The 15021-nt window shown below is 42.8% G+C and overlaps 1 protein-coding gene across 4 annotated transcripts; it reads left to right on the top strand.

Moving 5' to 3' along the window:
- The first annotated feature begins 1194 nt into the window (after positions 1 to 1194).
- Positions 1195 to 11027, top strand: ODAPH (odontogenesis associated phosphoprotein). Of its 4 annotated transcripts, none has more exons than XM_017876611.1 (3): positions 1195 to 1298; positions 9257 to 9395; positions 9534 to 11027. In XM_017876611.1, exons 1-3 carry the CDS (start codon positions 1232 to 1234, stop codon positions 9583 to 9585), a joined length of 258 nt encoding a protein of 85 aa, XP_017732100.1. In that variant the 5' UTR covers positions 1195 to 1231; the 3' UTR covers positions 9586 to 11027. The 4 variants fall into 4 exon arrangements, 3 of the variants coding, with proteins under 3 accessions (XP_017732100.1, XP_017732098.1, XP_017732099.1); XM_017876609.1 differs by adding an exon at positions 1689 to 1732 and having other exon boundaries at positions 9257 to 11027; XM_017876610.1 differs by having other exon boundaries at positions 9257 to 11010.
- Positions 11028 to 15021: the final 3994 nt, after the last annotated feature.

Raw genomic sequence — 15021 nt, 5'->3', positions numbered from 1 at the left:
GAGCTGGAGGCCATTATTCCAAGTTAAGTAACTCAGGAATGGAAAACCAAATATCGTATGTTCTCACTTATAAGTGGGAGCTGACCTATGAGGACACAACGACATACAGAATGATATAAGGGACTTTAGAGGCTAGGGGTGGGGGAGGTTGGGAAGGGGGTGAGGGATAAAAGACTACATACTGGGTGTAGTGTAGACTGCTCAGGTGACGAGTGCACTAAAAATCGCAGAATTTACCACTATAGAATCAATCCATGTAACCAAAAACCACTTGTACCCCAAAAGATATTGAAATTTAAAAAAAAAAATGTTTAAAAAGCATCTCCTTAATTCACAAATTCCTCTGAGGGTAGTACCACAAGTCCCATTTTACAGATGAGGCCCCTGAGGCTTCAGCTAGTCTCAGGGACTCACCACAGTCACTCATCTAGTAAGGAAAGGAACAAAGACTGGAATTTTTCCTAACTCCAAGGTCCATGTTGTTAATCACCTGTGACAATCCCCTCTCATATATCCAGCAGCTGATGAAGTCTTTCCCTCAGGAAACCAACTGGACATAGATATGTCACGTCCATCTTATATGCAATATGGTGAATCAGGAGGAGCTGTGAAAGGACAACTCACTAAGCTACTCTCCCAAATGTTTATGTTTGTTTAGACAGTGACCGTCATGACCACTAGGGAAGATAGTTTTCTGATTCTGCTTCCCTTGTCTCCTGGACAAAAGCAGAGCAGAGAAGCAGCATAAATCCTGGTTGGGGGCCTAAGAATGATCCCCAACTCTCCACTGCAAACCACCAGGGTCAGGAAGCCTCCGGATAATGCCCTCTCCCTCTTGTTTCGCTTTTTAAGTAAGTAAGCTGCACAGAGCAAAGCACTGTTGCATATTTCTGGACAGCTTATTTCTCTTGCAGAGGAAGACTCATATACACAACTGAAAGGCATTAACATGGGAGAAGATTTGAGGGATTAGAAGGATGGTGAAGGCGTGGTTGTCCAAAATCCCCCTCTGAGGAGAGATGATTGATATCTGGCTGTCATTCCAAGAAGCTTCTGGTTGACAAATACTGTCTGGTATTTCCTTGCTGATTTCTTACCCTCACACCGCAAGCCCTGATCACTGTGGTCCACTGTGCAAATGCAAATTACCTGAATCAGGCTGCTGGTGACTCACCAACTCTCCTTTAAAGCAACATCAGGTTCAACGCAGTGACAGCTCAGCGTAGAAGCCATGGCTCGCAGACACTGCTTCTCCTACTCGTTACTGGTCTGCTGGTTGGTGGTAACTGTGGCAGAAGGTAAGGGTTTTGCTTTTATTCTGCTCTGGGTCCACTAATTAATAAGTTGTAGGAAAAGACAAAATTGGCTCCGTGATTATATATTCCCGTAAATTGGAAATATCTACTTCAGCTTCCATCAGCCTGTGTGGTTAAAGAGAAGGAGGTTGGATTTTGTCACCTGAAGACCTTGGTCCTCGTCTCGGCAATAGCCCTGTGACTTTAGACACGCTTAACGTCTCTGAGTATCAGACTCTCATATGTGAAGTGACAATATTAATATTATCCATCGTTATGGGGTTTGCAAGGACCAAATGAGCTATCATCTGTGAAAAACTCTTCAAGCTAAAAACGCTGTACAAATACTAGTTATTACGGATACAAAGCTAACAATTCCACTTTGAATTACAGCACTGTCCACTTTCTATCTCCAGCAGCATAGTAATTTGCACATGGTGGGTATTTAGTCTTTGTTCATTGCTTAATTAATCACATCTACTGAGCTGCATTTTGGTGTCACAGAGTTGGACACAGGTTTCTTTCTTTAGGATTATGTTAGATTCAATTTCTCAACTGTTCCAATTCTGTTTCTTTGTTCCCACTACAAAATGTGTCCTGAGCCTTAGAATTGTTTTGCAAACCCCTAGGGAAAGGAAAGAAAAGGCTGGGGAAGGGACCAAAAGAGGGAAATACAAGGGGAGGAAATCTTGGGGAGCCTAGATTTAACCTTTTTTCAGTTTATTTTAATTCCAAAACTAGATGCTGTTTAGGGAAAATGGACCTAGGAGTCAAACAGAGCCCTTCGCCCCTTTCACATGTCTTGGGGAGGGGGCTTTGCAGGGGCTCAGCCAAACCCTGCTCATCCCCAGACAGATTCCCTGTTACCATCCCTCAGAGCTCACAATAGACAGGAGAAGGGGAGAGACATCAGAGCTGGTCGTGGAATACTCAGAAACCCCCTGATGCAACCTCTCCACGTACTCTGGCAATCAGGGGACAGAGCATACATTATGAACAAAACCTGCCTCCCATATCCCAAGACAAGGTCCCCAAGCCTCACCTGCTAAAAATGACATCTAAAAGAAGCATCATAAAACAAAACTAGCCACCTGCCACTTTCTCTGCAAAAAGTGAACCGCTCTTCAGGAGGCTTTGTAAACACATAGCTAAACAAGTTATAATGAGATTAGAGATTTATTTTATTCACATCTTAAAAACACCCACTGAGGCTGGGTGCATTGGGCTCACACCTGTAATCCCAGCACTTTGGGAGGCCGAGGAGGGCAGATCATCTGAGGTCGGGAGTTCGAGACCAGCCTGACCAACATGGAGAAATCCCATCTCTACTAAAAATACAAAATTAGCCAGGGGTGGCGGCGCATGCCTATAATCCCAGCTACTCGGGAGACTGAGGCAGGAGAATTGCTTGAACCTGGGAGGTGGAGGTTGTGGTGAGCAGAGATCGTGCCATTGCACTCCAGCTTGGGGAACAAGAGTGAAACTCTGTCTCAAAAAACAAAACACCCATTGCACCCATTGAAACATCAGATTTGGTTTCTGAATTTGACTCACTTTTCCCTACAATCCCTCAAAGTCCTTCAAATGTAGCTTCATTCTATCCCAGCAGCCCTGCTTCCAGTTCATCGCTCACTCACACACACCTGGGGTCTGCCAAACAAGGTCATGTGTGGCTCTCCAAACTCACCCTCTTCTCACTGCTGCACAGCAGCAACCACAGCTGCTCCCTCCTCTTGCTTTCACCTCTGTTTGTTGCAATTCTGCTTTAAGGCACAACATTTAAATGCCACTATGATTTTGCCTTTACAAAGTCTTTGTTAAGATGTAATAATGTAAAAATTGCAATTTCTCTTTCTGACACCTTTGACTTCTTACAGCTATTTGTGCATCACCTACGGCACGTACAGCATCTGCTCTGTACTGCAGATCCCCGGCTTCATAGCATCTGCCCACTCCTTGAGCTCATGCTTTTAATCTTAATCATCTCTGCATTTGCTACAGCCCCTAATGTGATAACATGTACCTTGTTGAAACGACTTGACTCACGGGGTAGAATTGAAAGAGGCCTGCCTGTCTGATACTTTCTAGGCTCTGATATTTTATCTGTGAAATCAGAGATTTAACCAAGATAGTCATTCTCTGAGTCTACAAAATAAATTGAGTTTTGCAGTTATTGTGAGTAAATCAATCATAGAACTTATTTTTCTTTCTGACTCAAGTCTGAAAGCACATGAGAATTTTTCTAAGACTCCATGAGCCATGTAAGGGAAGAACTGCACACTTAAATTTCAAGTAGAAAGCTGACTTCTCTTAAAATCAGTATAGTTCACTGCAAGCCAGCTTTGTCTGCCCAAACAACCACAGAGTATAGGTAATTATAAAAAAAAGGTATTTCATCATTACCTTTTTTTAAAAAAGTACTTGTTTTTAAAGTAGTTGTTGGTATGTTATGAATTTCATGTCTAGACTATAATAAACCACCTTAAAACTGATATTCAAATTCCAAGCAATATTTTGCTTTGTTTCTTCTATTATGCTCTATTTTTTTGTTTGTTTGTTTGAGACAGAGTCTCCCTCTGTTGCCCAGGCTGGAGTGCGTACAGTGGCACCATCTCAGTTCACTGCAACCTCCACCTCCTGGGTTCAAATGATTCTCCTGACTCAGCCTCCGGAGTAGCTGGGATTACAAGTGTCTGCCACCATGCCCGGCTACTTTTTGTATTTTTAGTAGAGATGAGGTTTCACCATGTTGGCCAGGCTGGTCTTGAACTCCTGACCTTAAGTGAGCTGCCTGGCTTGGCCTCTCAAAGTGCTGGGATTATAAGTGTGAGCCTCCACGCCCAGCCATTTTTTAATATAAATTATTGTTACAGATTTTCTGGGACTGAAATTAAATACTCACTGAACTCCACAAAAATACACAGAGAGGAACATTCAAGGTCAGCCTGACCATTTAATTCATCAAGTATTTACTGAGTACCACTATAAGCCAGGGACTATTCTAGGTGCTGGAGACACAGACAGTAACCACGAGTCAACAGTCCCTGTCATTGGGGAGGTCCTATTCTAATAACATGTATCCCCAATAGCCCTATCTTTAATGCACAAATGTTATGGGCCTAAGAAAATGGGGCTCAGGCTAACAGAATGTTTCTATAATATTCAAGATTAGTAACCGTAGCTAACACTTATTAAGTGCAGACTATACATCCAGCAATGTTCTCAGCACTTTATACATTTTGTTTCCGATAACACTCACAAAGAGACGATGAGATGGGTAGTATTATTTTCTTCATTTTACAAAGGAGGAAAATGAGACTCAGAGAAGTTAAGGAATCTATCTGTGTTCACCCAGTTATTAAATGGCAGAGCTCAGGGAGCCTGGCTCTAGAGCCTGTCCTTTTAAACACTTTACTGTTCTGCCTCTCAAAATGTTTGTAATCTGCATTTAAATATTTGACCTACTTTGGTCTTATTAAGCTTGCAGAAGAGCTCTCATCTTTGACATCCAGTGCCTTTGAGAGCACGTCAGTATGTTACATAAGGGGAAATATTTGCTTATTATTCAACACACTACTCCTGAGAAGTAGGAACTTGGTAACTTTGCAGTTACAGAAACTGGGATTTCTCTCAATCAATTCAATTGTACTGGAGACGCTGTGCTAGGGACGAGGAGGCAGCAGTCTACAAGACAGTCACGTAGATCTTTCAGTAGAGCAGGCATATAACCACTGAATAATAATCACACAGCTGATGAGTATGATGAAAGTGGACTCACAGGGCGCTACAAAAGCATGTTGCAAGGGGTTTTAACCAAGCTTCTGGGTAGGAAAGACCTCCCTGACAAAAAGAGAGAGAGAGAGAGAGACTTGAAATTGAATAGGAGTCAGCCAAGCAAAGAGTACAGGAAATGGTGCTCTAGGCATCTGCAACCACCTTTTCAGAAGCCCAGGACAATTGATGACTTTTGCCAAAGTAGCTTTTGGAGAGTGGAGGAGGCAGGGTTAGATTCCAATGGATTAAATAGGGGGAGAAGCAGAATCAGTAAGCTTACAGACTTTAAAGAGAGAGGAGGAGGAACCAAAGAAGTTCATGGCAGATTACCTCAGCTTTCTCTCTGGAATATGAAGCTGATAAATCAACTTAGAGAGGTAGAGAGCGTTTCAAAGCAAATTCTTTAGATGAATGAAGAATGAAAATTTTGAGGGAAATTTGAGGAGATAGCAAAGGTTTAGAAGATAAGGAACAGAGAAGAACAAAGATAAAAGAATTAATGAGCAGTGTTAGATCAGCTGACATCAGAGACCATAAATGGCATCAACCCACTTTCTCAGATGTGTGGCCGTAACTTTGTGAGATGTGACAGGTTCCCAAACCAATCACTATTACTCCCACATTTTAGGACACTTGTGTTAGCTAACTGGTGACCCAATAGAATCACCATAGGTCTAGTTTGTTTGGAAGAATGTGGTTTTATGTGGTCCTGCCCACACTCCTGGGTAAGTGATTGAAGCAAGCTTATACCTTGATCTTACACCCTTGAAAATCCCAGAAAAAGAGAGCACTGAACACTACTGGACATCCCAGAGTCAGAGAAAACCTGCCTTGCAGGCTCTGAAACCCAACTGTTAGAGGGGGATTTAGAGAGTATCTTCAGGTTTCTAGAAATGAGATAAGCACAAGAGGCGAGTGGGTGGATGGTTTCTAACAGCTGGAGCATAGTTAACCTAGTGGCAAAGCTCAAGGCCTCCTTAAGCCTGAGCTGACAGCAAAATGTCAAGATGGGGCTTAAAACAGAGGCCAGCTGGGCCGGGCGCAGTGGCTCAGGCCTGTAATCCCAGCACTTTGGGAGGCCGAGGCAGATGGATTACGAGGTCAGAAGATCAAGACCATCCTGGCTAACATGGTGAAACCCCATCTCTACTAAAAATATAAATAAAAAAAAAAAATTAGCCGGACGTGGCGGCACGCGCCTGTAGTCCCAGCTACTCGGGAGGCTGAAGCAGGAGAATAGTGTGAACCCAGGAGGCGGAGCTTGCAGTGAGCCGATCGCGCCACTGCACTCCAGGCTGGGCGACAGAGCTAGACTCCATCTCAAAAAAAAAAAAAAAAAAAACCAAAGGCTAATTTCTCTCCTAGCGACTGGATTCTTGGCAGAATGTCTTCCTGTAAGGTTCAGAACTTACCAGAAAAAAAGCGACTAATGTGGGATTTGGTCATTTTCTGTAAAGTGCCTCAATCTAGTTTCAGTTATAGAATTTCAATGTACCCTGAGTAGCTATGGGAGAAGGGGTTGGCATTTTGTTCGAGGAAGAGATACCCATTCAAGCTAGCTTTAGAAACAAGTAGAGCTGGAGGTGGATTATTATAAGGATATCTCCAAGAAACTTAAGAATAGCTAGGGCTCCCTGAAAAGCCAAAAACTAGCCGGCCATGGTGGCTCACGACTATAATCCCAGCACTTTGAGAGGCCCGAGGCAAGTGGATCACTTGAGGTCAGGAGTTTGAGACCAGCCTGGCCAACATGGCAAAACCCCATCTCTACTAAAAATACAAAAATTAGCTGGGTGTGGTGGTGGGCGCCTGTAATCCCAGCTACTCAAGAGGCTGGTACAGGAGAATCGCTTGAATCCAGGAGGTGGAGGCTGCAGTGAGCCGAGATCACACCACTGCACTCAAGCCTGGGCAACAAATGGAGACTCCGTCAAAAAAAAAAAAAAAAAAAAACAACACCAAGGCTGCTGCTCCCAACATCACTCTGTTACCACAAGGCCTCTGGTCTCTTCTGTCCCAGAGGCCTTCCCTATTTTGCTGCTTCTATGTGCAGACTGGCTTCTCTGCATTCTCAACATTCCGAAGGTCAAAACGTGACACTCCAGCCCCTGCCCTACGCCTTCCACTGACGTCTTCCACTGTGACTCAATTCTCAAGTGAGAATCTGATTGGTCACTGACCAGCCAATGAATGAGTTGAGTGTCAATCAGTGGTCTAATCAGCCATAGCCAGAAGGTGTATAGGACTGACAACTGACATTTCCAGGGTTCATGGATGAAACAGAATATGTAGAAGGGACTACGGACATAGGCAAATAACAAGCATATCCAATACAGCCAAGAAACCTGAATTAAACTGTCGCAAAGGAGAGGGGAATCTAGTCCTTGGTGGGGAGGTGGTAAGTGCCTCAGCACTCTCAAATTCCTGTGAGAAGCTCTTCTTTTTTTGAGACAGAGCTTGGCTCTTGTTGTCCAGGCTGGAGTGCAATGGCATGATCTCGGCTCACAGCAACCTCCGCCTCCCAGGTTCAAGCAATTCTCCTTCCTCAGCCTCCCAAGTAGCTGGGATTACAGGCATGTGCCACCTTGCCTGGCTAATTTTTGTACTTTTAGTAGAGATGGGGTTTCTCCATGTTGGTCAGGCTGGTCTCAAACTCCTGACCTCAGGTGATCTACGCACGTAGGCCTCCCAAAGTGCTGGGATTACAGGGGAAGTTCATTTTATCATCATTCACATGAGCAGCCCTTTCCAGGCTGTATATGTAAGCCTCTAAGGGAGTGAAGGAACAATTTTCTAAAGAAAAGATTACTTTTTCATAGCCAATTTGATTCAATGATACAGTCAAGGAAGACTATGACGCTTGAGTTTGATCCAAATTTCTTCTCAAAAGATAATTGCATCCTGGTTCTCAGTGCTCTTTCTCCTGCTGCTTGTAGATGGCCCCTCCCTTCCCCTAGGAAATTATTTCACTGCTTGGGCAGTTGAAGCAGAACTTTTGGATTAATGGCCTTTGGGGGCAGTTATTTTGATTTTCTTAACATTAAGTTCCTTTTTTCTACTGAATTTTCTTTATTTAGTTATAATTTACATGCAATAAAATCCATTTTTTTTTTTTGAGATGGAGTCTTGCTCTGTCACCCAGGCTGGAGTGCAGTGGCACAATCTCGGCTCACTGCAAGCTCTGCCTCCCGGGTTCACGCTATTCTCTTGCCTCAGCCTCCCCAGTAACTGGGACTACAAGCACCCGCCGCCACGCCAGGCTAATTTTTTTGTATTTTTAGTAGGGACAGGGTTTCACCATGTTAGCCAGGATGGTCTCGATCTCATGACCTCGTGATCCGCCTGCCTGGGCCTCCCAAAGTGCTGGGATTACAGGCCTGAGCCACCGCGCCCAGCCAAAATTCACACATCTTAAAGGTACAGCTTGATCACATTTTACATATGGCTACATATAAACATGTGTATGTGTACAAACATACGTATGTACACATAGATGTGTGTTTATATACAAATTATATATGTGTGTGTACACCTGTGTGTGTATACATATAGATATATAGATAACCATATCTATGTAACAACCACCCAGATCAAGATATGAAACATTTCTAAAGAGTTCCCTGGCTACACTTTCTGCTAAAAAATACCTATCCTTGCCCTAAGCTGAATTATTATTTTGACTTTTTTTTAAACTATAGATTAGTTTTGCTTGCTCTTGAACTTCATATAAAGGGAGTTGTACAGTATGTACACTTTTGTGTCTAACTTGTATTGCTTGACATTCATGGGATATATCAACGTTGTGGGTATCAGTAGTTCTTCCTTTTCACTGCTGAGTACTATTTCATTGTATGAATATACACAGTTTCTTCATGCATTCCTCTGTTGATGGACACTTAGATTGTTTCCATTTAGGTTATTATGAATAATGCTACTGTGAACACCCCTGAACGAGTCTTTTTATAGACATAAACATTCATTTCTCCTGGGTAAATTCCCCACAGTGGAAATGCTGGGTCATCAGGTGTGTCTGTGTTTCATTTCATTGAACGTTGGCAGTTCTTTCAAATATACATTGAGATTTCTCTAATTCTCTCTTCCCATCTTTCTCCTCTGCCACCACTCTAAACCACCCTTCTGCTTCTGTTACCAGACCTGTTTCCTGACTTGCGTTTTCCTCTCCACAGGACAAGAAGAGATATTTACCCCTCCTGGAGACTCACAAAATAACGCAAACCCTACCGACTGCCAGATCTTTACACTCACCCCTCCACCCGCCACGAGGAGTCCGGTCACAAGGGTCCAGCCCATCACAAAGACACCTAGGTGTCCCTTCCATTTTTTTCCACGAAGGCCCAGAATCCATTTTAGGTTTCCAAACAGACCTTTCCTGCCTTCAAGGTGTAACCACCGTTTTCCACTCCAGCGATTTTATTGGCCACACCGTCGCCTTACTCCTTACAGATATTTCCCCAGAAGAAGACTCCAGAGAGGAAGCTCATCTGAGGAAAGCTGAGAGGGAAGAGAAACCCAAACATACTGAAGCAAAAAAAGCCAATCCTTCAGAAAAGCAACAAAAGATTTGTTTTATCTTTCCAAACTAACTATTGGATATGAAGATTAAATATCCTAAACACCACTGACTAGAAACTCTTCTCTTTGTCAGCAGTGAAGATATTGGATCACAGGTTATTGATGTTTGCAAAATTGGACAATAACCACGTTATTTTTATCCTCAACTTCTTATGGTCACAGGATATTTATGCAAATAAAATCTTAAAATGGGTAGCTCCAGTAATTCCTATCCATACTGAGATGCTGAAAGAATCCATCTCCTCCTCTAAATTAAACAGCATTTAAATAAATTGAGATCATTATAAACCACATGAAGACGCTGATGACACCGTTTTATACTCATTGGAAAAAGTACAGAGCAAGGTGCAATGACAAAGTAAACTTTAAAAAAAAATTATAAAGCTTAAAGCAATTAAAAAGTTATGGAGAGTCTGACTGTAGGTAATACTTTAAAGATATAAACTTGACTTGTCTAACCGAAATAATTATTATTATTTTCTTGGAGATAGAGTTTCACTCTTGTTGCCCAGGCTGGAGTATAGTGATGCTGTCTCGCCTCACTGCAACCTCTGCCTCCCGGGTTCAAGCGATTCTCCTGCCTCAACCTCCCAAGTAGCTGGGATTATAGGCGCCCGCTACCACACCTGGCTAATTTTTTGTATTTTTAGTAGAGACAGGGTTTCACCATGTTGGCCAGGCTAGTCTTGAACTCCTGACCTCAGGTGATCCACCCACCTCGGCCTCCCAGAGTACTGGGATTGCAGGCGTGAGCCACTGCGCCCAGCCCCAAATAATTACTTTTAAACTATGGCATCTAAATTTACTTTAATGTTGACTTCAACTGATGCAAATTAATTTGATAATTTTCTCACTGTTTGCCGTTATCATTACATAGATGCTGACTAAAATGATAAACTTCCCCTCAAACTTTTAACGTAATTCCAGGTTCAAAAAGCCTGATTAAACTGCTACAAGAATATTCTGGTACCTCTAGAACTCTACAGACATAAGTTCACTCAATCCTTGGAACCTTATATTCTCAGGGTGCAATATGAGAAACAAATCCCACAGATTGCATTCATTGGTTATTTGTTTTGGCCACTCTGTAAAACACAGCTTCCTGTTTATGCCACTTATCTTGCCTGTAACATAAGAACTTTAGTTCTGCATATGTGGTCAGTGGCTTGCACTTTTTCCTCCCAAGATCTATGTGCAAAAGTTGCTGCTACTACTGCTGCTAAAAAAAACAGAAAAAAAAAAATCAGCACAAAGACATGAAAGGACTTTGGGAATGGTTGCCCTGAAAAAGAAAAGAGAGTTAAAATCATCATGCTATGTTTCTTTGCTTTATTAAAATGATCAAAAAAGAAAAAAACTGTTTAATTCACGCTGTAGAAAATATTCATTTTAAGAACAGATTTTGCTTCAAATTTACAGGCTTCAATAAAACCTACTTGAAAACCTCATCAGAAAACAAAACAAAACTATATTTTGAAATAAACCCTACCTGCTCTCTTTTTTTGGTTGATGGGGACATACCAGAAAAGGGCCAGCTTCGGGCAAACTTGAAGACAGATAAAGGTTTGTATTTGAAACCCACCTCCCCTTCTGACTCTCCTCCTTTATTCTCTGGCATGCTCACCACTCACCTAGGTACTCGGTGTCAGGCAAGATAAGTGGCATAAACAGGAAGCCATGTTTACAGAGTGGCCAAAAACTAACCTGCCTTTGACTGGGCTTTCTCTTCCCAAATGTTAGGACTTTTGCAATTCAAAATTTAATCGTTCTGAAATCTAGTCCTTGAAGGACTTGCTAAGTAATATGTAAGCTTCAGGTAAGCTAAGACAAACTAATGATGGATGAACAGCTTCAATGCATTAATCACTGTATCTATTATAGAAGGCAGGCTATTCCTATAGAGTTTCAGCGTAAGGGCTTTTTCAACATAGCTCTAGGTAAAATTTCACTATTCCTCACCCTGGAACACGCATAGAATATGAGAAGCAGCCCACACCTGCAATTAAAAGTATAGGCCTAGGAGTGCAAAAGGCTTATTTGTGGGGAGGGAAGTATATGCTTTTGTGACTTAGAAAAATTTGCATCATTCCCTTGGATTCATCAGTTTGCTTTTTAAATACAGAGATTCCTAGCAGGTTTATTGAATTAGAAGGATAATGTGGAACAACTAATACCTCCAAGTGAATTAGTTTCTCAAATGAGTTCCTTTCAACTAGCTGTGTTTGAAGCAATGGGAGTCTGTGGGAAGGGTATCATAACTCTTCCATGCATTTTTTTCTTTGAGGCAGGAATTACAACAATAGTATTGTAAGTCTAAAGTTCTAATTATGCCCAAAACACATAGCCTGAATCTAATAGTCAAAAATAAACTCAAATTGAGGAACATTCGCAAAACCTTCAAAAGTGTAGATGTCATGGAAGACAGCAGTTACAGGAGATTGAAGTGGCATGACAATTCAGTGTAATATGTAACCTCCAATTAGATCCTGGAGGTCGAGGGACAGGCCATTTTCGCATAGCTGGGACAACTGGCAAATTCTAAATTTGGACCATGTATTAGGTAATAGCATTCTGTCAATATTAAACTTTCTGAATTTCATAATCGTGTAAGAGAATATTCCTGTTCTTAGGAAACAGATTTTGAAGCATTTGAGGGTAAATAAGCATGATTTCTACAATTAAATCTCAAAAGATTCAGGAAAAATATACATATATATGCAGATATGTGCATATATATGACACATAGATACAGAGACCTATAGATAGACAGATAGGAAGTAATAAATGACATGTGGCAAAATGTTTTTCTAGTTGATGTATTTGATTAAAGTGTATATGGGAGTTGTTTGTACTATTCTTGCAGCTCTTCTAGAGTTTGATATTATTTCAAGAACAATATTTAAAAAGCATTGCTGAAAACAACACAAAAAATTAATCTCAGATGTATCCATGCCCTTGAGGATAAGTTAAAAATGAAATCCCATTCCCGCTTTCCCACATTAACAACAGCCTTTCGGTGACTCACATTGGTTATAAGAGTGATGGGGCATGGAGACTGGCTGAGCTGAGACTCAGATGAGCACTATTATTTGGGGCAGAGTAGTTTTAATTGGGGAGGAAGAAAAGTTTAGCTGGAAGTTTGGGTGCAAAGGAAGAGAAGAAATGAACTAGCATGTACCTCCCACAACCACCACCAGCAGCCAGCCCCCTGGGTTGAATTTGAGCCTCCATAGTTGGCAGTGAGCACCAGAAGCTGATGTCAGTGTTTCAAGAGCTACTGGGGGCCTCTGAACATAACAGCATTGATTTGGGGTCAAGATGACACAGTGTGGCACAGATTTGAGGGAGGGCTGTTATCTCCACCTCTGCACAGAACCCACTCCTACTCTGGCACCCTGCAAAACAGCAGCAACTTTTGGACAATTAGGAAACAGCAGCACCTTATATTGAACACTGGTCTCATCACAAAGGATAGTGTCCACCTAAGCAGTGAGGAAGTGCCTTGCAGGGATTTGTGGGCAGCACGTGTCCGCAAGAGACAGTTTAGCCAAAAGGATATGTAGGCTGTGTGGGGTCTGCCACTGAACAATTGGTTTGTGACACATTTAAACCGTGGTCAACAATGGAGTTTCCTAGGTTCCTGATTAAAAATAAAAAATGTTTAAAGAGGCTACTTATTCTATAAATGTTACCTCATGTTATTTGAAAAATTATTTGAGGAGGTCTGCTAGTTTGCTAGGGATCCCATAACAAAATATCAGACTGGGTGGCTTAAACAACAGAAATTTACTTCTGGAGGCTAGAAGTCTAAGATCAAAATGCCATCAGGATTGCTTTTGCTGTAGGGCAGGCGAGCCCCAAAGTGGGGCTTAGCCTGTGAGGGTTCTTGGCTTTGCCTAGGAAAAAATTCAAGGCCAAACCAGAGGTAGAAGGAAACAGCTTTATTGAAGAGGCAGCGTTACAGCTTTGTGACTGCTCCTGCATACCAGGGCTACCCTGTAGGCAGAGAGTAGTACTCCAGGGCAGTTTTGCAGTCATATTTATACCCACTTGTAAGTGCATGCAGATTAAGGGGTGACTTATGCATAAGTTCTAGTAAATTTTGTGTCATTGGGTCAGTGCCATGGAAAGGGGCAGTAACTCGTGGGTGTTGCTGAGTAGTGACAACGTGCTAGCAGCCCCCACTCACTCTCAGCGCCTCCTTGGCCTCAGGGTCCACTCTGGTCACGCTCGAGGAGCCCTTCAGCTCACCACTGTGCTGTGGGGGCCCCTATCTGGGGCTTGCCAAGGCCGAAGCTGACTCCCTCTGCTTATGGGGAGGTGTGGAGCAGGAAGCACAGGCAGGAGGCGGGGCTGTGCGTGGCTAGTTCAGGTTCCACGTGGGTGTGGGCTTGGGGCCCCGCACTTGTCAGTGGCTGGCCAGCACCTGCTGGGTTTGATCAGGGGACGAGCTCCCTCTGGGCTGCTGGAGTGCCTGGGCTAGGTGACACAGAATGCTGCGGCGAGTGCTGGTGAGAGGTGAAGCCAGATGGGCTTCTCGGTCAGGTGGCGTTTTGGAGAACTTTTGTGTCTAGCTAAAGGATTGTAAACGCACTGATCAGCACTCTCTGTCTAGCTAATCTAGTGGGGACTTGGGGAACTTTTGTGTCTAGCTAAAGGATCGTAAATGCACCAATCAGCACTCTGTGTCTAGCTAAAGGTTTGTAAACTTTTTTTCTCTAATGGGAAGATAGAACACAGGGAGCTACTCAGTTTGCTCCCAACACCCCTTTCCAGCCACTCACTGGACCTCCCTTGGCAAGTACTCTAGGAGTATGGGAAAATGAAAACAACAAATTCACACACTTTTTTAACATACACAACCAGTTCTGTCTACCCAGCCAAGGTATATTCTTCTTATGTGGAACATCAACCTGTATCTGCCTCCTCACTAACTGGACAGACACCTGCACCTTAGTCCTTCTAAGTCCAGCACTAGCCTTGCCCCAGGAAATCAGACGTTATCAGTACCCCTCAAAGCTCAAGTCCGTCAGCACAGAGTCATACCACTAATACCCCTACTTATAGGGTTAGGAATGACTACTGCTACAGGAACTGAAATAGCCAGTTTACCTACTTCATTATCCTACTACCACACACTCTCAAAGGATTTCTCAGACAGTTTGCAAGAAATAACGATATCTATCCTTACTCTATAATCCCAAATAGACTCTTTAGCAGCAGTGACTCTCCAAAACCACCGAGGCCTAGACCTCCTCACTGTTGAGAAAGGAGGACTCTGCACTGTCTTAGGGGAAGAGTGTTGCTTTTACACTAACCAGTCAGGGATAGTATGAGGTGCCGCCTGGCATTTAAAGGA

This window comes from Rhinopithecus bieti, unplaced genomic scaffold, assembly GCF_001698545.2.
Source record: "Rhinopithecus bieti isolate Rb0 unplaced genomic scaffold, ASM169854v2 scaffold_8675, whole genome shotgun sequence".
In the NCBI taxonomy this organism is placed as follows: domain Eukaryota; kingdom Metazoa; phylum Chordata; class Mammalia; order Primates; family Cercopithecidae; genus Rhinopithecus; species Rhinopithecus bieti.
Note: the sequence above shows the minus strand (reverse complement) of the source record. Positions and strands in the feature narration are given on the sequence as shown.